Here is a 23247-nt window from a genome sequence, read left to right as displayed (position 1 = left end):
TGTTGCTTTTGTACCTTTATCTACATTTTCCTTCCACTTAATTTTCCTTTGTTAACTTGGGATTTGAATTAGCTGTAAACCATAATAATCTAAAGTAACAGAAAAAAAATTGCTTAAAACATGAATCTATAGATTTTACTTTTGAATTCAATTACTGAAAAAAAATGAACTTTCAATTATTTTCTATCATACACCTTTAAACACAAAAATAGTGTTATTGCTGATAACGTTAAGACGTTATCATCAACGTTTTTTCTTTAATGACAAAGTGGCTGAACAAATAAAAGGCTGAAAAGTGAAAATGTATAAACAATTATTCTTTTTTCTGATTATACAATGCACAACAGTGAAACCATTAAAAATAATGTTCATGAAAAAAAGTCCACTATAACACCATCAGTCTGCGTGCAACCATGGTCCTCTTGTCCTTTGATATATTCTTCATCCGCTTTTCCTGGTTAAAAAAGTCAAAGAACAATATTATTATTATTTATGATGCTCCTATTGTTGATCTTTATGTATTATTAATAATCATAGCCAATTTTGATGTCAGGAATTTGCCAATAAGCATTTTTGGTGAAACTGATGCAGTAATTCCAACACTATAGTGTTCATACACCAGACTTTTCAATAAGCAACCAGTAAAGCCCAGCCTTACTTCCTTAACTTAACTCCTGATGATTTTGATCTTGTTTTCTGAACTGCTTCTTTGGGTTTTCCTTCTTTCTGTTTAGCAATATGAACTTTTCCTTTTGTCTTCTTGTTCTTGTCCTGCTGGTGAGCTGTCGGAGGGTCGTTTTCTCCTTTCTGGTTCCTGTTTGATGCTTTCTTCTGCCCTTTTTTCTCGGTTTTGGGTTTTTTCTTCATGAGGAAGCGAGGGGTTGTGCAAATGGTGCTCCTCTTGGGTGGTTTCTTCTCAAGTCTTCGCTTTACTTTGCTAGAAGAGAAACAAAATAGCCAGACTATGAGAACCAAAACCCCAAAACAGCAGGGGGCTACCTGCAGATATTAGTTTGTCTGCTTGAGACATAGCTGGGCTTGGTTATAATCATAACTCTCACTTACCTGTGGATCTTTTTAAAGCCAATCATGTAGTCCGGTACAGGGCACCCAGCTTGTTTTATAACATTAGCAATGCTGTTTAGATGAGACACACATAAACATGTTAGAAAATAAATTTAAAAAATGAAAAATAGCCTTTATCTTACCACTCCTTTAAGAAGGCCTGGTAACAGATGCTCCCACCTAAGCTACGTATCTCGGCAGCTCCTCCAGAATTACTATGGACCTCTTAGCTGCTTCTCTAATTATTGCCCTCCTTGCCCTGCCTGATAGTTAAGATGGACGGCCAGGTATTGGCATTTGTATTTGTGCCATGTTATTTCATTTTTAGAGAGCTGAAAAGCCAAAACCTGCTTCAGACTTCTCCACACCTTTCTCCCTTACCCTTCTGCTGTGGTCCGTGGTCTTTATGGCAATTAATTTGTTAACTTCTTCACTGGAAAAGCCCAAAAGATCAGAGGGGCAGTCTGCACATCCACATCAACTCCAGTACCAAAGTTGTCTCCAACTAGAACTGATTTTGACAAAATTTCCCAATTTCACCAAAATAAACTACAAAAACTTAGAAGAAATCGTACAGCAACTAAGTTCTTCTTCCTGCTGTCTCGATATTTTACCCACAGCTTTCCTTAAGAAAGCTTTGCCCGTAATAACATCTGATTTAACACAAATAATAAACACGTCCCTTTTGTCAGGTGTTTACCCCCAGGCCCTAAAAACAGTAATTATTAAACCTCTATTGAAAAAGAGCAACTTGGACAAGCTGCTACTACAGAACTACAGGCCTATATCAAACCACCCCTTCATCAGTAAGATTTTTGAAAAAGCTGTGTTTCAGCAGTTAAACAACTTTCTAACAATGACCAACAGCTTCGATGTCTTCCAGTCAGGCTTCCTGCTCACCACAGTACAGAGACTGCTCTTGTCAAGGTGTTCAATGACATCCGTATAAATGCAGACTGTGGAAGAACCACAGTGCTGGTATTATTGGACCTTAGTGCAGCATTCAACACTGTTGATCACTCCATTTTATTAGAGCGCCTGGAAAACTGGGTCAGCCTTTCTGGTACAGCACTCAACTGGTTTAAATCCTACTTGAAGGACAGGGACTTTTTTGTGTCAGTAGGTAACTTTACATCAGAGACCACAAAAATCACATGTGGTGTTCCCCAAGGGTCCATCTTAGGGCCCCTCCTATTCAATATCTACCTACTCCCCCTAACTCAGATTTTAATAAACAACAACATAAGTTATCATAACTATGCAGTCGGCACACAGCTATACGTTACGATGTCACCAGGTGACAATGAACCCATTGAAGCGCTGGGTAAATGCTGAGAAGAAATCAATGCATGGATGGGCCTAAATTTTCTTCAGCTGAATCAAAACAAAACCGAAGTAAAAATCTTTGGACCAAAGGAAGAGCGTTTAAAAGTTAGCACACAGCTTCAGTTAATACAGCTAGAAACCACCAGTCAGGCTCGAAACCTGGGTGTAGTGATGGACTCAGACCTGAATCCATCATTCTACTCTCTTTATTTTTTTTATTTCCTCTGTTTGATTTTCTGTATCATTGTGATGTTTTTCCGTATGTACAGCGACTCGATTGCCTTGTTGCTGAAAAGCTCTATATAAATAAACTTGACTTATAATGATGTTTGTTCTCTAATGTTCTCTAACAAACCTTGGAGGCATTTACAGAACAGCTGTAGGCAGATTTTATGTACTCATGACTTCTGAAGGCAACTGGTTGTACTGGATTTAATTAATGGGTATCAGTCAAGGGGTTAAACACCATTTTTTTGATATTCCATATACAGGTCCTTCTCAAAAAATTAGCATATTGTGATAAAGTTCATTATTTTCCATAATGTCATGATGAAAATTTAACATTCATATATTTTAGATTCATTGCACACTAACTGAAATATTTCAGGTCTTTTATTGTCTTAATACGGATGATTTTGGCATACAGCTCATGAAAACCCAAAATTCCTATCTCACTAAATTAGCATATCATTAAAAGGGTCTCTAAACGAGCTATGAACCTAATCATCTGAATCAACGAGTTAACTCTAAACACCTGCAAAAGATTCCTGAGGCCTTTAAAACTCCCAGCCTGGTTCATCACTCAAAACCCCAATCATGGGTAAGACTGCCGACCTGACTGCTGTCCAGAAGGCCACTATTGACACCCTCAAGCAAGAGGGTAAGACACAGAAAGACATTTCTGAACGAATAGGCTGTTTCCAGAGTGCTGTATCAAGGTACCTCAGTGGGAAGTCTGTGGGAAGGAAAAAGTGTGGCAGAAAACGCTGCACAACGAGAAGAGGTGACCGGACCCTGAGGAAGATTGTGGAGAAGGGCCGATTCCAGACCTTGGGGGACCTGCGGAAGCAGTGGACTGAGTCTGGAGTAGAAACATCCAGAGCCACCGCGCACAGGCGTGTGCAGGAAATGGGCTACAGGTGCCGCATTCCCCAGGTCAAGCCACTTTTGTACCAGAAACAGCGGCAGAAGCGCCTGACCTGGGCTACAGAGAAGCAGCACTGGACTGTTGCTCGGTGGTCCAAAGTACTTTTTTCGGATGAAAGCAAATTCTGCATGTCATTCGGAAATCAAGGTGCCAGAGTCTGGAGGAAGACTGGGGAGAAGGAAATGCCAAAATGCCAGAAGTCCAGTGTCAAGTACCCACAGTCAGTGATGGTCTGGGGTGCCGTGTCAGCTGCTGGTGTTGGTCCACTGTGTTTTATCAAGGGCAGGGTCAATGCAGCTAGCTATCAGGAGATTTTGGAGCACTTCATGCTTCCATCTGCTGAAAAGCTTTATGGAGATGAAGATTTCATTTTTCAGCACGACCTGGCACCTGCTCACAGTGTCAAAACCACTGGTAAATGGTTTACTGACCATGGTATCACTGTGCTCAATTGGCCTGCCAACTCTCCTGACCTGAACCCCATAGAGAATCTGTGGGATATTGTGAAGAGAACGTTGAGAGACTCAAGACCCAACACTCTGGATGAGCTAAAGGCCGCTATCGAAGCATCCTGGGCCTCCATAAGACCTCAGCAGTGCCACAGGCTGATTGCCTCCATGCCACGCCGCATTGAAGCAGTCATTTCTGCAAAAGGATTCCTGACCAAGTATTGAGTGCATAACTGTACATGATTATTTGAAGGTTGACGTTTTTTGTATTAAAAACACTTTTCTTTTATTGGTCGGATGAAATATGCTAATTTTGTGAGATAGGAATTTTGGGTTTTCATGAGCTGTATGCCAAAATCATCCGTATTAAGACAATAAAAGACCTGAAATATTTCAGTTAGTGTGCAATGAATCTAAAATATATGAATGTTAAATTTTCATCATGACATTATGGAAAATAATGAACTTTATCACAATATGCTAATTTTTTGAGAAGGACCTGTAAATTTCTCTTTAACTTCACAATTATGTACCACAGTAGTCTCAATGAATCCTAATAAAATACATTGGGGTTTGAAGTACTGCTGCCACTTTTTTAACAATCTTAACCGAAGCACTGAAATGACCTATAGACTGAATGCGTTGGCTTTGAACGGGTTCCTGCACTTCACATAACAGTTTAAAATTTCAAACTTGAAATGGGCCTTGGAGTAAGTCAAAATCGAGATCATTCACCCTCTTTCTTTTTCTGTAGTCTAATTTGAATGATGAGTTTATGATTGCCTGAAAGCTATAGTCATGAACAGAGTGTACACTTCATTAAACTCATGCTTTGACTCCATGTTCTTGGAACCTAATCAGTTTTTTTTTTTACCTGCGCAACAAGGGTTTGTCATTTTCTGTAAAGAAGGTGATGGCCTTCCCCTTATGTCCTGCTCTGCCCGTACGACCTGAAGGGTAAACAGAGATTCGTGTAAAAATGCAACAATGATCAAACCTTAATATTTACCACAATCTACTAGACTATTGTGGCGGCTCTAGACAAGCTCAAACATTTAAATAAATAAACGTTGTTGAACAGTAATCCTCCAAAAAGTTATCGTGTTCTTTCAAACCCACCGATTCTGTGGATGTACTCCACGGCGCTGGTGGGGAAGTCATAATTCAGCACCAGGTTCACTCCTTTGAAGTCGATTCCTCTGGCGAGCAGAGCCGTGCAGATCAGCACCCAAATCTTACCGGAGCGAAAGCTGTTCACCACGTTGTCCCTCTGAAACACAGGAGCCAATCAGGATTTACTTGGTAAAATTCCTAACTTTTCCAAACTCGATGTATAAATACAAACGCTTGCTGTGAAGGAGGAAAGGTGGTGAGAGCAGCAGTAAAAAAACGTCTTTAAAAATATGATTAAATGCAGCGATTGTTTAGCAGTATTTATATTTATGGGCTTGCAGCCACAGCGAAACAATATATAGCCAGCAAAGACTGCAGTGGATTTATAAATACTTTCTATCATCACCTTTATTTTAATAACAATAAATACAACCAAATGAGTCCATACCACAAATCCCTGATGGATGGATGGATGGAAGGAAAGATGGACAGTTGGTTGATAAACAGAGGGATCAGTAAATGGACAGGTGGACGGAGAGGTAAATAACAGATAGACTGAAGAACAGATGGTAAGAATGGTTAAACAACACACGTGGAGCTGGTGTGTGTTTCTACCTGCTGCTGCGTGCGTTCGGCGTGAATCACATCAACATTGATGCCTTCATAAACCAACTCGTGGAAGAGCTCCCGCGCTCGCTCTATGGACTGAACGAACACCAGCATGGGAGGCAGGAAACCCTGGAACACAAAGAGGAGAACGTGCTTACGCGTTTTTATAAAGGTTAAAAACTAGACTCTTTGTTGTGTTCTTACTTTTTTGATGATGTCCCTCATGGCCACGAGCTTCCCGTTCTCCGTCCCGACAAACAGCAGCTCCTGTTCCACCGTCTCCACTGCTGCATTTCTGGACAGGACCATTTTTAAAGTGTCATATTAATGAAAAACTAAACGGTAAGTGAGTATTCAGTTCTGCTGGCAGAACGTCACCTATGTCCGATGTTGACAGAAACCAAGTTGTCGAGGTTCAGGCGGCACCACTGTTCTACCTCTGGCGTGCAAGTGGCGCTGAAGAAAGCCCGACGCACCTTAGCATTAGAACACGCGAGAAAAATGGTCGCCAGTTGCTCCCTAAAGCCCGTCTTCCCGTCCTCAAACAGCTTATCAGACTCGTCGACAACCAGCCACTCCACACTGAGCGACAGAAGGCACATTTGGAGTAAAGACAGACATGAAATTAGCATAAAGAAAAGTTATCATAAGTGTGACAAATGTTACCTGTTCAGGTTGATTCCTGGAGGGTCCTGATCGAGAAGATAGATCAGTCTGTTTGGAGTACTGACCAGTATGTCTGCACCGAGAAAACAAAACAAACACAGGATTTATAAAGTGTGAGAAATTAAATCTCTCAATATCCTCAAAGGAAAACATTTGCGACTACTCACCATATTTTTTATTTGACTGTGGACCGTATTTCTTCGCTGCCAGGGAAGCTTTATCAATGATATGAACTCTAAAGCCGATTCCCTCCGACAGGCGCCGCAGCTCTCTGTAGGTCTGAACACGACACAACAAATCTGAGCGCCGTTTAGTACTTGCATCACTTAGTTAAAGCCATAGTGTCCAGAGAGATTGCAAAGGATCAATATAAAACTCATTAAGGTATCGGTCCTGAGAAAATACCACAGCAACACTAAAGGAGCTGAAGCAGTTTTGGGTAAGTTCTGGTTTTGGTCGACAAGCTACAACAATTACCTGCATTCTCCACGAGTCTAAACATAATGACTAGGATGGCAAGATATCAGTCTGGTGTTCTTAAATCCCCCCTTTAGGGAAGGCCTTAAGGTCAGCTTTTGGGTCACAATTCCTAAAATTATTGTTTAAAACAAAACGCTAATGAGGATCAGGAAAAGAACATACCCTCAATTAAACATGGTGGTGGCATCTTGCTGTGGTCTTACGTTTTAATCAGCTGGAACTTAAGGGTTTGTAAAGGCTGAATGTTTGAATCCAGTTGTAAGTCTGACACAATCTGTGGAGTAACCTGAAGAGGGCTGTGGACTGAATACTGAAAATTAAATAAAAATGTGCTTTAACTAAGAGTTAGTTCAAGCGTTTTGCACATGTATGGAACCAGGCTATTGCAGTTTTGTTTTTATCCCAGTTGAACTGTACTTAAAATATGTCACATTAACAGTGGAAAAAGTGTTTAAATGTAATTTATTTTACATCATCCAAAATTGCGTTTTAAACAGGGCTGTCTACACCCTTGAGATCCACGGCATCTTGACCTAAAAATGAAACCTTAAATGTAAAATCAAGATAAACCTCTTCGTTTAAGCTTCAACTAGATCAACTAGATTGTTTTTTGCTTAAGCTTTAGCACCTTCTTCTTCTGCAATAACCAGTCAAATATCTACAAGCTGCATTATGAGAAATGATTAATTCAAACTTTCAGTCTATACTAGATCTGTATTTGGACAGATATTTGATAACTCCCCATGATTTATTCCACTAGTATAAAAAAAAAAAAAATTATCCCAAAAGGTCTGAAACAATCTGGTTACCTGGCTGGCCAGTTCTCTGGTTGGGGAGATGATCAGAACTCTGAAGCCCAAATTGGCCGGCTGCTGCAGGTGGGCGAGCAGTGGAAGAGAAAAGGCCAGAGTCTTTCCAGATCCAGTAGGAGCGCAGGCCAACAACTCCCGACCCTAAAAGAGAAACCGGACCATTAAAAATCCTCTCAATCGAAAACCGAGCTCTGGGCTCTTCTTTGCCAATCACAAAGCAGTTTAACTCACATGCATCATGAGCGGTATGGCCTGCATCTGTATCGGCGTTGGCGTGTTCAGTCCTGCATCCTTGAGGTTCTGAAGAACGCGCTGGTTGAGACAATACTCGGACTGAAGCTCTTCAAACGAGCACACTGGGTCGGGCACATCGCAGCCATGTACGTTTATACGGTGCTGCGCACGAATGCGGTTCACCTTACAGTCAAACCAAGAAAGAAAAAAGCCTTAAGTTTTAGAGTTCTCCTGCTGAACATTCAATTTATACAAAAGCAGCCAAAAATCCATGAGTGTTTCAGTGAGAGGAGACCTTCTCCTGATGAAGATGTTTCAGCCTCTTGAGCGAGGACTTCTCTTTCCCATCCTTCGGTAGGTTTTGGATCTTTCTGTCCAAGGAGGTCCAGGTGATGCCGCCTCTCTGGGTCTCACTCAGTGGCTCTCCCCCAGCTAGAGTCACAGACAGAAGAGAGTTTAAGCTCTTTGGTTACAAGCAGTGGGAGAATATGACTTTTCCTTAAATCAAACATCAAATTCTGGCTGATCATGACTGGGCTGAATGGGAATTGTTTGAGTTGCTCCCATTCAAGAGCTAAAAGAACACCAAACAGGTCCAGTTTCACTTGAATTGTTCATACAGGTTCAGCTATTCGGAACTTGATGCAACGAAGTCAAGCTCATTGTAGAACTGTACGAGACACGTTTTGGACCTAACATAAGACAAGCTGCTGCAAAGGTCATTTTTCATTTCAAAATCCCTTATTCTCCCATTAGATTTCCCAGTCAAAGTTTAGGACACTTTTGATACCAAAGTTCAAACATTTGTGTTAAATTTTCTTTGATAGAATAAAAAAAAAAACAGGGTTCTTGGAAGGGATGCAAGATATTAGGAAAAAATTGTGACTTTCTTGTTAATTATTGCAGAGTATCAATTGCAATTAACCCATATTTTTTCCACCCCCTTTACATAGGATCTTGGTCACTGACATCTATATATACAGATGTGGGCATAAACTGCAGTGGAAAATCAATACAACTGGAAAAATATATTATAGGCAAGCAGAGGCTGAACGCTTGATACAAAGTGTTATAACCTACAAAATATAGCATCCAAGCTGTCCGTTTCCATTCTGATATTACACACATTGAGACAGTACCCTCATCTCTTGAAGTAAACATATAAAAAGTGTGGTGCATGTATGCATTCAGCCTCTTTTTTGTCTGATACCATTAAACAAAATTGAGTGCAACCAATAACTGCCCTCAGAAGTTAACAGGGTCCACCTCTTCATAACTTAACAACCCCAAATGTATCTTTTCGGACTGCAAAGAAAACTATATGTGAAGGAAAACTAGCATTGTGTAACCCTGAACACATTGTCCCCAGCTGGCCCCTGCTTTTCTTCAGCAGGGACAGGAAAGTTGGTCAAAGTTGATTAACAGATAGGCAGCTATTCAAAGAAAAACTTTGGAAGAAAACCTGTAGTCTGCAAAAGACCCATTACTGGGATACAGGGTCACATTCCAGCAGAATAACAACCTTAAACATACAACCAGAGTTACAGTGTACTGGTTTACATCAAAGCATTTGTGTGTTAGAATGGCCCAGTCAAAGTCCAGAACTAGATCCAACTGCAAATCTGTGGCAAGACTTGAAATTGCCCCTCATAAGTGCACTCCATCCATTGTGACTGAACTTAAGCTTTTTTTTGCAAAGGAGCAGCAAAGTTTTCACTCTAGACTTACAAATCTGGTAGAAACATAGTCCAAAACACCTGCAGCTGTAACTGCAGCTAAAGAAAATGTTTCCTAGTACAACACAATTAAGAACTGCTTTGTGTTTGTCCATGGCATAAGAACAATAATACAGTAATAAGAATAAAAACATTGAGGTTTGCGATTGTGGCAAAATATCAATACTTTAACAAAGCACCGTATTTATAAGTATTTTGTCAGTTTGTTTTAAGATTCAGACTGAATCTCTTTTAAAATATAAAATGGATAGAAAACAAGAATGGATGCTTTTTCACTGAATGCTCTGAATGATCTTCCCAGACACTGACACCAGATCCAACACCGCGTCCTTTACCTTTCTCCTCCATCTGGCTGCTTTTAGTCTTCTTGGCTTTGTGCCTCACGTCTCTCTCCTGCTCTTTCTGCTTTCTTTTGCCTCCTGCTTCAGATTCTCCACTTTCACTGCTCTCCTCATCCTCCTCCCCCCTTTCATCCTCATCCTCTCCCTGGGTCCAGCTCTGGGCTCCATTAGCCGCTCCTGTGCCGAAGTAGTCGATCGCAGACAGAGAATCCAGCGAGGCTTCTCCACCCTGGGATCTGGGCACCTGCATCATGGATCAGAACATATGTACCGAGATAAGTTCGGCTGTTCCTACACTTAACCATCAAATGGGAAATGAAATCAGCGAGAAGCAACACAAGCAACAGATATTGCTGCTAGCCAACGTGAGCAAGAGCTATTGGTGTAAACCGCAACTTCCGCCCAGCAGAGTAATGATTATCAACTGATATCAAACATACCTTAAACCGAGCAGCGTCTTGACCAAATCTCTTGAAGTCAAATTTGGCCCCGGCTCCGAGTTTCTTAAACAACTCGAATGCGTCCATTACTGCTGCAGCAGCGTGGCCTGCGGAATCCACGCTGCAACAATCAACATCCGGAATATTCACGTCCAGCCTCTGCTGCCCCTGGTGGCCATTGCACTGTACTACACAAGTGTTTGCAGACTAGAAAACATTTTCTTCAAACGTTTCTCCTTTGGTTTTTATGGTGGCAGTTTGCATTCATTAGGTTGCTGTAGAGTGATCAGATGAAATGCAACTAATAACGATATTGATGAAAGCTACAAAAAATTAAGTTGATAAAAACCTCATTTGCACTTTTGCAAATTGAAAAAAATTTGCTTTAAAAAAGTGAGTGGTGTTTGAAATTGTCAATCTTTAATTAACCATGGTTTCCTCCAGGGAAACATGGAACACCATTATCACTTTACATCAAGAGACCTTCACAGGCAAGCATACTGCTACTAAAAGACTGCACCTGTCAACCATTTGGGTGCAATTCATGGTTCACAACTATGGAGCTCTTGGGTCATCAAGAACTCCAGAGAGATTCAACTGCTGTGAAGAATTTATGTTAGAAATTTACAAATTTTATAACCTTTTGCTATAAATTCAAACTAATATGAGCAGCAATGGTGAGATCAAAACGGGTTCGACTCCTGGAGTTGGAAGTAATAGTGTTTAAAGATGGAAGCGCCCAAGGAGAATACTGATATTGCTGAGGGTAAAATAAGACTCCAAAGGAAAAGAAACGAAGCAGCCACAGAAGATAAAAAGTATTCCCACGTGATGAGATGTGGAATCTCAACAAGTATGCAAAAGCCAAATAACGCCATATTCTGTGTAACGTTTTCGTATCAGATTTTGAAATAAAAATGATTCTCAATAAAAAGACGTACACCACAGCTTCTAGAATTTTATTTGTAAAAATAAAATTGAAAAAAGTCTATTCTTTTCCTCCCACCTCCAAGTAAATCTCAATAAAATACACAGGCATACATGGCTGTTACATCAAAACATTCAAGGGGTATGAATACTTTTGCAAGGCACTGTAGTTTTGTGACAGAAAAGGAAACTTTGAAACAAAATATGGATCCCTGCAGAGAAAATACTCTTTAAACCTTAACATTTGTGTTCGGAATAATAGCAGTCCAAGTAGACTAACCACATCAATCACTGTTTTTGATAGAAATCATATTAATACATAGCAAATAATTTACTTTAAGGTGTAGTAGTCATAAAAAACCAACAGAACCAACATTCATTATATGCATGCTCCTGAGTTTGTGTGAAGAATCAGGTGTCAATCAGGTTGCCCTTATGTAAGGATGATGCCAGCTGTACATGCATTTCTCCATGAACACCTGACAAAAAGAACAGAACCACAAATGCAGAGAAAATTGTGGAATGTTGTCAAATCATCCTGGGCTGGAATACCTGGCCAGCAGTTCTTGGACTTTATGCAACACAGATTTTCCAGTTTATTCAGTAAGTATTGGAGTGTGTAAAGAAAAATGCATACTGCCATTTTGTTAAACAGCCCAATGTTCATTTTCTGTCATGTTCTGTAATGTGATTAAATGATTGAAACATTCTTCTTCATGGTTTACATAGAATATAATGTATAGTGTTCCCAATACATGGAAATGAAAACTATTCCAAGGATGTTGAGATTTATTCGTGTTTTTTAAACACTGCTATTATTTTGAACACAACTCTGCCCTCAGAAATCCTGAAATACTACAAAAGATATGTAAAATATGCCTGTACACTGAGTCATCATCCCTCTAGCCGTGTAGTGTGGTTCAAAATCTAAATGATAGATGGACATCCGGACTGCAATCAATCATTGAAACGTGTTGTGGTTCAAATGTATCATGATTGATCTGCTCTTCTCTTACTCTTCCAGTTTGTCTGGTTTGCATAGACTCAGCTTTTTAAAGTAAATCTCTAAAGCTCCTCGCATATCTGCAACAGATCCTCCAGGAAACGAACCACCACCTCCTTCTCCTCCCCTCCCTCCTCTTCAGCCTCCAGGCCCTTAAGCCTGACAAGTGTCTGCTGGAGTCCAACCACTCTTTGCTGTGGGTGGTTACTCTCCTCCCCCGAATTCCTCTCTTCTCGTGCTTCATCCTCTCCTCCCATTTTTTCTTCTCCTTCCTCTGCTTTCAGATACTTGAGTAAATGCTCTTTAATCCCTCTGCCCTCCTCCCCAGCCAGTGATGCGCTGAGTTCAGGCATGTCCTGCAGCTTGCTGAGGCTGAGCAGGTGCAGAAGAGCCTCTGAGAGCGTGTGTCGGAGGCTGGTGCTGTAGCGGTACTCCAGGAAGTCGACTGCATCTTCGCTGTTTTCGAGGGCAGAAGACAGAGAGCTCCACACGCAGATGAAGCGCTTAGTGTTCCCGTAGCAGCTGCGCTGGGCGGGGACCGCAAGGGCGGCGGCTGATTTTATGCGGACTTTGAAGTTTTCGCAGGAGGTAACCACATGGCAGAGGGCAGAGAATGCATCCTGAGCCCAGGGGGCAGTTTCTGTCATGACGAAACAAACAATGAGCAGCTATAAAGTTTGGCATCTGCAAAATCAAACAAGTTAAATGCAGAAAAGTCGGCATGAAACCATGCATGCATCTAAATGATGAGGATTAGCTTCTCCTTAATCTCTAGAATCTATATCAGAACAGTTTTGGAAAATAGTTACCGAGCGGCAGGGAGGGATTTCTGAATGCATTTCCCAGTGCATAACAGGCGTTCCACCGGACTTTCATTGCAGCGTCTGATTGGACGGTTTTGACCAGAGCACGAACACCGTATTCCAAAGGGCGTTGGAAAACAGGCCGAGTCATCTGGCTGTGACGCAGGAAATGAAGCAGATTTCCGAGTGCTCGCACTGCATTGCACTTCACCTGGAAGGGTTGAGGAGAAGCAAACACAGTAACAGAAATGCTATTACTTAAAATGCATTATTCTCTGGAGATTTAGGTTTAGTGGAGTAAATCTGAGTTAATGTGTTCGTTTTGTGTGTAAAAAAAATCCTCACCTTGTCTCTGTCTGCAGCTGCTTGAGTTGCTGCCTGCAGCATCTTCAGTAGAAGCATGTCTGACAATTCCTCCTGGAAACCCACACCTACGTTCTGCCTGATGACAGCGAAACGAGATACCGATCACGTCAAAAGTTTACAGAAACTCCTCATGGCAATAAAAGTCATTCATTTTAGGCTTGTAATGATGCATTTGAAGCGTTTCGTTTGTCAGGATTAACTGATGAAACGCCAAACAACTACAAAAAGGACAATTCGCTGCAGAAGTTTGAATTTTTTGCAGATTTCTTCTGATGCGGACAAAATTATACATGAAGACTCAAATATATTAATCCGTTCCAAAATATGAGGTTAAACGCCCTTTGCAACTTGCATCCCACCTTCACGCTTTCTGTAGCCCTCAGCAAACGTCTTGAATAGTTTTGGCAGGACATTTGACCACCTTACTGGGGATAAATGATAGAGTTCAATTAAATTGGTTGGTTTGATGTTACTGATTAGGATTTTAGTCATAAACCACAAATCTTTAGTCCAGTTGAGGTCATGCCTTTCCAAAAGATAAATATTTGCCTACTTTATTGATTCCATAACCTGTTGTGATGCTGCTGTTACGTTCAAAGCAACTTTTAAATGAAAATAAAAATGGTCCTTTTAAAATATCCAATAATGTCCTAGTTTCAACCATGTAACTGCTGATTTAAGAGGAAGTCGAAGAGTTAGTAGTGCACCAGCATTAGTGACAGAAAAAAACAGCCCCACAGCACGATGCTGCCACTACTGTTTGAAAGCTTGAAAGCCTCATGTTGACTCCTCCAAACATATTTCTCATCATTGTGGCAAAAAAGCTCAATCTCCGTCTTGTTTAACCGTAAAGCTTTTTTTCCCAGAAGGCATCTGGCTCATCCATGTGGGCAGCTGCAAGCTTGAACAGATACTGGAGCAGGGGCCACTTTTTTTGTTGCTGCCCTTTCAGTCAATGTGGGCAGGAACACTGGTGTTTTAGCAAGTTGCTGTTCTTGGAAAGTTTGAGCTTGGTGGTGTTTGGACCGTTCCTGAACATTATAACCAATTTTATTTCCTCTTAGGGGTACATTCTGGGTCGGGATGGTTGAAAGCCGGACACTGTTTGCTGTTCCAACAGTACAGTGGACCCAAACACACATCAAAACTGGCTTTGCACAAACTAAAGCAGATTAATATTCAACTTTTGCAAAGTCTTCTCTTTAACCATATTAAAATTGTCAGACTATGCCTAAAAGCCGTATTTTGTGAGGAAACTAATGAACAGATATGCACTCTACCATTTTGAATGAAGAAAAGCCAGAATTAATTCTAACTTCTGTATTCAATTCTTACTTTAAAAATGTATTAAAAACCATAAACATTTCACCCTGAAAAAAAAGCAATTCAACTTACTTATATAAGCCCAAGTTACAAGTGTGTGTAAACTTCTGACTGGCATCATAGATTACAGACGAAAACATCACTGTTTTTCATTCATTAGAGCAAAATGACTGAATGATTTGTTCATTTTTACTGAATGTTTTTATTGTCCTGAAGTGCTGATGTGATGCTTTTTTCAGTCTCTCAGTTTTATATTATTGTTCTCTGTATATATTTAAACCTCAAACAAATGTTAAAGAAAATGCATTATACATATATTTCTTTGAATGATTATTGAATCTAATAAAGATGGAGAACGTTTCATCCTACCAGGGTTCCAATACATTTCTCAAAATCAAGTTTCATACTTTTGCAAACTCGAATTTCTAGATTTATCTGGATGGGGCGGCTGTGGGTCAGGTGGTAGGAGTTCGTCCTGTAATCAGTGGGTTGCTGGTTCGAACCCCCTCTCTGTCCGTCTCAGTCGTGTCCTTGGGCAAGACACTTCACCCGACTTGCCTGCTGATGGTGGTCAGACGGCTCGGTGGCACCTGTGTATGGCAGCCTCACTTCCATAAGTCTGACCCAGGGCAGCTGTGGCTACAAAGTAGCTCACCACTGTCAGTGTATGAATGGGTGAATGACTGATCGTAGCGTAAAGCGCTTTGGGGTCTCTGGGGACTTGATAAAGCACTAAACAAGTTCAGGCCATTTACCATTTTACAATTTTAGTCCATTCTGGTAGTACAACATGTTAACTTGAAACAGCTTGAATTGAGTCTCATCTGCAGCTTCCACAAGTAATGAAAGAACAGAAGGCTGAGATTAGCTTCTGATTTCTGGTATGGGAGATGGCTTCTGAGGCACCTGGACAAACTGTTCCAAACTCTTGGATTTGTCAAATAAGGATGGAGTATCCAAGACTAAGTGAAGATTCCTTAAAGCTCAGGTTGAGAGCTTTGGTACCATTATTTTGTTTGTAAAAAATCATTTAAAAAGGTTTTTGTGTGTTATTTAGCATTTTAAAGCTGTTTTTTGATTGGTTGTGCCTTTAGTCAATAAGCAAAAACCCAAAATACTGATGGATAAAATGTCAAATCAACATGAGGTGAAGCAAATCATCGATAAAGCATGTCGATTTGAAACAAATCCTTGTAAAAATCACTACATTTAATGGGCTTTATTAGACTTTTGTCCTTCAGACAGTAAAAGGGGATGTAAAGTCTGGAAAAATCGAACATTTTTCCAAATTAACAATTCTTTAATTTCATACTTATTCCAACCTGGAAAATGCTAAAACAAATTCCAGACTTTTCAAGACTGTGTAGGAACCAATAAGAACTGCTTTATGAATCCAAGCTGCCTTACATATTAATGATAAGGGTGTCTGTGAGGTTTCCCAGGGACCACGCAGCCTTTGCACGGACGTTCGTAGATCGGTCATCAAGAGCAGCGAGGATGATGTTCGCAGTGTCTGCCACAAACATGACATCCTGAGAGAAGAATTCAATTAGACACCATCTGAAAACATTCTGCTGACATTCTGTTTTTCTTAACAGCACAGATGCTGCTTCATTACTGTGTTTTACTTACCTCTCTCAAGCAAGGGAACAGTATGTAAACTCCCAAAGCCCTGACAGCTGCCATCTTCACCAGATAGTTCTCAATGTAGGTCAGGCCCAGCAGCATAGTGATGCACATCAGCTGGGTTTTATCCTTCAAAACAGCACCACCAATACAACTGTATGAATTTCAATGTTAACTTCCTAACATCGGAAGATCATTAAAGCAGAAACTCACCGGCAGCTGGGCAAAGGCCTGTGGCAGGATGGAGGCGAGTGTGTCGCAGGCGCTCGCCTGTAGCGTGGGATGTTGTTCGTTTTGCAGTGCTGTATTCAGTGGCCCGCTCAGCACCTCGGACCAAAACCCCACCACCTACAACCAGGAGCAAACACTGCGTTAGAACACCGAGCAGAGGTGTGAGACACTCTCCATCAGTGGTTCAGGTGTTTGGTGAATTCGGAAGGTCTTTGGAAACAACATAATCCAAAGTCCTGTCTGAAACCACTGACAAGCATTCCTCCTGGAACCCATCCAAGCTGTATGTTGGGATATACCCACCCACACATCCATCTGCTTTCTATAGGTTGCTGCCCAGTTCCGGCAGTAAATGGGCAAGAGGCGGGGGGGAAACCCTGGACAGCTCATCATCCATTTAAATGTGTGTCCCTAACCCATCATGACACCATGTTTAATTTTTTGGAACGTTAACCCTTAAAACTGTCTTTATATGAATATAATAAATATTTGAAAGCCAAATGCAAGCTCTTGCGGGCTGAATGGTTTGATGAAAAGTCTTACATGGAAAAGTGGCAGAACCAAAGCTAGTGTGTTGAAAGAAAGACGAGGAAGACCCATATGTAGTTTCCCACAAGGCATGAAGGGGTTATGAGCAACCATCCCCATGTTGTTACATGGTGGTGGCAGCATCTTGATGTGGACGTGCTATTCTTCAGTAGTGATAGAGAAGCTGTTGAGAGTTGATGGGAAGATGGATGGAGCTAAATACAGGGCAGTCCTGGAAGTAAACCTGTTAGAGGCGGATTAAGACGTGAGACTGGAGGTCTCACTTGAACTTGCCTGGTTTACAGGAATCCTGGAGCTTTCAGGAACGTTGTTCTCAGCTCTGTATTGTTGGATTATTCCTGCACCAAACTCCTCTAGTAGCTAAAAAACAAAAACAAAGATTCTTTGCTAATCATACATTTGTGAACATTTATATAAAGTTTAAGTTAATTAAAGCTCACATCTAAGGTAGACAGCATTACCTTTGCACTGTGTAGCTGTATGGAGGGGTCTGTCTCCCCAAGGCAGCGAGCGCTAACCTGCCCAATCTCATACATGCTTGATTGAGCAAGAGGAAAATAACCCCGTACCAGGTGTGACAAGACCTGAATGATGCATTCAGAAAAAAAAAAAAAACTGTAAACCCTTAACATTGTTTGGAACATTTAAGAGTTGCTTCCATAATCTTTACCTGCAGAGCTTCTAGTCGAACAGGAGAGGGCTCTAAAGCCACGCCCCCTCCAGCTCCCTCACTGTCTGACTGGTCCTCTCTGGGCTGAGTCACCAGAGACACACACAGCCTCAGCAGCCACAGTGAGGAGTTCTCCTCCTCTCTTGGCGTGTGAGGAAGGTGGGGGGAGTGTGTGGACGAATTTTGTTGGGAAGATGCTGCTGGTGTACGAACAGGCAAGGATGCTCCGTTCCTGTGTCTCCAGCTGAGAGCAGAGTCCTGCGGTGTGACTGAACCAGAGATGCTGCCGCTGCCGAGACTTTCTGGTTGCTGGAGAAGAAGCTGCACCTCAGAGAGGGGCGCCTGAGCCGTTACTATAGCCCCATACAGTCTCAACACAGACCCACGTACTGTCACATCTGAAGACAGAGCATTCAGGCCGTCAGAGACACAACTTTACAAAGCAAGAGAAGTCATTCTAGGAAAGACTCGGTACAGACCTCTGTGGCGCACATAAGGACGAATCTGCTTCCAGAGCAGGCTTAGCAGACCAGGTCTGAGGCGATGATAGGGAGCGTTGGCCACAAGGAAGGCCAGGCCCTAGCAGACATAAGAAGGAGATATGCTGTGACTACAACACCGTTTCTGTCACATTTGTTTTCCTTTATTACAAATTACTGTGTTTTGGTGCTGAGTTATGGTAATGATTTTCATCACAACAAACAGTGATCATGCTCAATACTTTACTTCTTGGAGTGCCGTCTTAGCATAAAGTTTTCTTTCAACAGCCTAACTAACAAAGTAGAACAGGATCTATGTATCCTCAGATACAGTCCACCGATCCAAAATGAAACATCGATATCTAAAATAGACATCCTACAAGATGTATAACATATTTTTTACACTTTTCTACAAAGTAGGACTGACCAGTAATAATTTTAATTTCATCTGACGTTACTATTGCCGCTGATGTAAATTGATAGAAGAACCACAATAGACTTTTCTGAATACTGTGGACAATATGAAAAACATTCTGGGTTTTAAAAAAATGTTCTTATTAGGATGTACTGAATTCCCAACACTTGTTTTGAAGAGTCATCTATTAAATGATAAACGGACTTGCCCACCTTTATGACCTGTGTGAGTGTTTGAGAGGAAGTCTCAGCCACAAGAGCCAGGCTGAGGCCGCGGTGTAGCTCTCTGATGGTCGCAGCCAACATGAAAGAGAAAGGGGTGTAAGACGTACGAGGTAACGCCGTGTCTTCAGCCGCAGCCAGGAACTGCCGGGAGCCATCCAATATGGCTGACAGCACCTGAAGCGCACACAGTCGCACCTGGAATAAGAAAAGAAAAAAAAAAAACACATGGATGCAACACTAAGTGTGATGTATCACACATACAGACGAAAACTGAAACAAATGTTTACAGCCGGCAGTACCTTTGGTGACGGGTCCTTTAATATAATTGTGAGGAGAGTTAGAGATGGAGGTCCACCAGCAGGAGAGTCTGGGATGAAGGAGGACCAGTATCCATACAGGGTCCTCTTCTCCACAGCTTTCACCACTACTAGCATAGAGTGCAGAGCTAACTGACGAACACGACACTGGTAAACTCTAAAACGGCACAATGGGAAAATTTGTTGATGGGAACAAAAGTACCGGTGTGAAAACAGGGTTCCCACACATTGTTGTCAGTCCGTTCAGCTCATTTTTAGAGTATAAAAACAAAAGTTGACCAAATATATAGCAGAAAGCAAAAAAAAGAAAAAGAAAAAGAGATGAATGGCTAGAGGATAAATAGATCATACATATTTTTTGATACATATTTTTTCCAGACAGAAAAGAAACCATGTGATGAGAGCAAACATGAAAACCTCCAAAATGCCAAGATGGTAAAGAGGTCTCTATGTACCGTAACTTGCTCTGTGCATTTCCCTCAAGGTCTGAAAACTCAGATTCAGAACTGTTCAGCTTCCAGGATGGGTAGAGAAACAAGGCGGGTGGTTTGGGTAAGGTCTCCCCATCATCTCTGCTGCCGTCTCCAGCTCTGTGGAGTTCAGGCACCACTTCTTTATTTTCCTCCTCTCTGTCATCCACTCTGCTCTCCTCAGTTTTCATCTTCTTTCCTTTGGATTTCCTCTTTTTTTTCTTAAAAGGAGACAAAAGTAAACACCTCTCAATTAATGCAAATGATTCTTTATAGGTTAAGGTAAGGCCAGGAAGAACAAAGGCTCCTCTTACTCCTGAAGCTTTTCCTGTCTTATCAACCTCCTTTGACAACTCTGAAGTTTTTGGTGGTTCAGCCGGCTTTGGTGGAGAGGGACCTTCATACTGCGAAAGAGGTGTGGGGAAAAGTACCGCTGGCCAGTCCACACTCAAACCAGGAGCTCCCTGGAACATGAGTCTCTATGCAAAGATGTAGCAGGACTCAAATTAACACACACTTCAGACAGATTTGCACAGAAGGAAATGAGGCCTGATTTTGCACCTTCAGTGCAGCCAGTACAGATCCAAGCTCATCTCCTCCTCCAAATTTCCACTTCCCACCTGACAGACAGAACTGAAGTCCCTTCAGAGCTGCCTGAATGACCTGCACAGAACAAAAGATCGCAAACAGGTTTTAGCTATGATTAACCATGCATTTGTGCAATTAATCTCACATTGTAGCAGACCGGGCGTAGGTACCATGCAGTGGAAGAGATCATCAGTGTTGGGAGGTTTGGGTGACTGCAGCGTCTTCAGGAAATATCTGAAACAAACACTTCGGTACTGATCGTCCAGAGGCGGCTGACCAGGGATCCTGCAGAAGAAAACACCCAGCCAGCCAATAAAATGACACAACATAGACTAAAATATTAAAGGACGAAAATTCAACACAGAGTAGTGTTGGTCTTTCACACAAAATCCCATTAAATACAATTCCAGCTGCAAATCTCTTTGCTTATGTCTATACTAGCTTTTCACATTTAGAGACTGAACTTTTTGCCTGTTCTTCTTCACAGTGTAGCTCAATCTTAATTGTCCCTCTGGAAGATGAACATCCATCCCAGTTTTGAATCTCTTTTAACTTTTAACAGGTTTTCCTCCAGCCTTGCCCTGTATTTGGCCACACTCATCTTCCCATTCATTCAGACCAGCTTCCCCAGCCCCTGCTTAAGAAAAGGATCCCGACACAATGATGCAGCCACCACCACCACCACGTTTCAGCATGAAAATGGCGTGGTCATTAATAAATTAATTTACACACAAATTAACTCTATTAATTAGGTGACGTCAGAAGGCAATGTTGCACAGGACTTAACAACTATAATGTGACAAAATGTGGAAAGTTTCATGTGGTTTTAAAGGTTTTGCTATTACGAAGCCTACCTGAGGCAGATGTTGGCCATGCAGGTGAGGGCAACATGGCGCAACTCAATATTTGGCTGAGATGGACAGCTGTACTGCAGAATGACGCCATCCTCGCGCAGTAAATTACTGACAAGCTGTGAATGACAAAAATCTCAATGCAAATATTTAAAGATTTGAAGCTATAGATCAAATTTTACATATTAGCTCTTAAAGAGAACCAGTGAAAGGCTTATTGATTCATCTTTACAACAAACACCGAATGTAAAAAGAACAACAATGATAACATCAACCTGGTGGCACTGAGATCCATTCCCGTACACTACTGTGGAAAGAGCCAAGAGGACATCTGAGTGGGTCCATGTACTGCATTGTTTCAGGGCATCGGTTGTATAGTTCACCAGCACATCCAGCGTTCGCTCGTCCATTATTACCTTGAGGAAATCAAAGCAGATAAAAAAAACAACAAAAAAACAAGTTAATATACTCCAGTACACTGCGCATGATCCTGAACACAACATCCCCATGGTGAAAAATGTGGTGGCAGCATTGTGCTGTGGGACTGTTATTCATCAGCAGGGACATGAAAGCTGGTCAGAGTTGGTTAAAAGATCTATGGAGCCAAATAGGATGAATTTGTGGATGAAAACTGTTGGAGGCTGCAAGAGTCTTGAGATGCAGGACAACAACCCTAAACATACAGCCAGAGCTATAGTGGAACGGTTTAGATCAAAACATAGTCAACATATCTTGTTGAAAATCTGTTTTGACCTGTTTTGCACAGAAAAATGGGCAAAAACTTCAACCTCCAGATCTTCAAAGCTGGTAAAAACAAATACCAAAGAACTTCAAAACCATACATCCTTTTCCTTTTATTTCAAACTCATGCACTGCTTTGTGTTGGTCTGCTACATACAATAAAATACGAAAAGGTTAAATGGTTATGAAGATAAATCCTTCTCAGTCAGTAGTAATTTGCCATTTTTCCGGATCAAAACACAACTCCGGTATGTTCTTAAAAAATGAATTAGCGGCGCACATATATGGGAGGGGTACATCTGGTTTGCAATACACATGAAATATATTTTTAAAATACTTATTCTGCTCTAAACTCATCAAAAATCCATAAATATGCGTTTATCAAATACGTCCATTTAAATGTGTTTCGTGGTGAAGAGTCAAATAGTGGGACAAGATCTGCACCATGCTCGTCCTTACCTTCAGCTGATTGAGGAGATGATGGACTAGTTGACAGAATTTGACAACTAAATGTTCTTGGTTTAGCGGTACGAGACCACTGGTGTGTTTCAGCAGAATACACACCTCCTGGAAAAGAACAGCAAGAGGCTCAGAACACTCAGAAAACCCCCCAAAAATGACAGAAAAGTGGAAGTTGGTTGACTGAATGTGTTACCTCTGGTCGGATGGTGATGGGAAGCTCGCAGCTCTTGTTGTAGTTCTCTGAAAGCAGCTGGTCAAACAGCTGGTTGAGCTCCTCTCTCAGCTGGCCGCAGTCTGCTCGCAGGGACCAGAGCTTCGCGGCGCAGCGGGAAAACTGCTTCTCCGCGTCCGACAGCGAGCTGTCCGCCCGTCCGGGAGTGAACGGAGCGGCGTCGGCGGACAAAGCCACCGAGGGGAAAGCAGGGACGGCAGAACGACCAAAAGCCGGTGCCGACACCCCGACGGGAGAAGACATGTTTTTTTTTTTTTTACCCGGAAGCTGTTCTTCTTCTTCTTCTTCTTCTTCTTCTTCTTCTTCTATTCCTTCTTCTTCTTGGCTTTTAAGTGGCAGTTGGCAAACAACAATTTGGCGCATTACGGCCCTCAACCGGTAAGGAGGGTGAAGCAGCCCAAACATGCTTTAATAAAATACTTTAATGATCAATCCAAAACAAGGCACATCTCACACCAATATGCATTTTTACTGACCAGAAAAAGACAATAAAGAAAGAACAATCTATCAAAATACAAACAAATAACAAAAACTAAATAGACAAAAACAAAT

At 41.5% G+C, this 23247-nt stretch overlaps 2 protein-coding genes across 2 annotated transcripts; both read right to left on the bottom strand.

Annotated features, from left to right (window-relative positions):
- Positions 1 to 121: 121 nt before the first annotated feature.
- Positions 122 to 10578, bottom strand: ddx52 (DEAD (Asp-Glu-Ala-Asp) box polypeptide 52). The gene is made up of 15 exons (XM_047379183.1): positions 10419 to 10578; positions 9973 to 10222; positions 8197 to 8333; positions 7899 to 8084; positions 7665 to 7808; positions 6543 to 6654; positions 6376 to 6448; positions 6088 to 6291; positions 5914 to 6004; positions 5716 to 5838; positions 5107 to 5257; positions 4862 to 4937; positions 1066 to 1137; positions 659 to 937; positions 122 to 454 (listed from the first exon to the last, which is right to left on the bottom strand). The coding sequence occupies exons 1-15, from the start codon at positions 10503 to 10505 to the stop codon at positions 442 to 444; spliced, it is 1998 nt and encodes a 665-aa protein (XP_047235139.1). The 5' UTR covers positions 10506 to 10578; the 3' UTR covers positions 122 to 441.
- A 785-nt stretch (positions 10579 to 11363) lies between these two features.
- On the bottom strand, positions 11364 to 22994 carry heatr6 (HEAT repeat containing 6). Its single transcript, XM_047379182.1, has 20 exons — positions 22657 to 22994; positions 22461 to 22568; positions 21536 to 21676; positions 21264 to 21379; positions 20580 to 20694; positions 20383 to 20484; positions 20136 to 20300; positions 19807 to 20042; positions 19334 to 19508; positions 19023 to 19229; positions 18396 to 18495; positions 17917 to 18314; positions 17708 to 17830; positions 17520 to 17606; positions 16680 to 16814; positions 16473 to 16595; positions 16248 to 16372; positions 13497 to 13593; positions 13158 to 13362; positions 11364 to 12988 (listed from the first exon to the last, which is right to left on the bottom strand). The coding sequence occupies exons 1-20, from the start codon at positions 22936 to 22938 to the stop codon at positions 12411 to 12413; spliced, it is 3618 nt and encodes a 1205-aa protein (XP_047235138.1). The 5' UTR covers positions 22939 to 22994; the 3' UTR covers positions 11364 to 12410.
- Between the last annotated feature and the right edge of the window lie 253 nt (positions 22995 to 23247).

This window comes from Girardinichthys multiradiatus, chromosome 11, assembly GCF_021462225.1.
Source record: "Girardinichthys multiradiatus isolate DD_20200921_A chromosome 11, DD_fGirMul_XY1, whole genome shotgun sequence".
NCBI classification, from domain to species: domain Eukaryota; kingdom Metazoa; phylum Chordata; class Actinopteri; order Cyprinodontiformes; family Goodeidae; genus Girardinichthys; species Girardinichthys multiradiatus.
The sequence above is the reverse complement of the archived record's forward strand: the minus strand, read 5'-3'. Positions and strand labels throughout refer to the sequence as shown.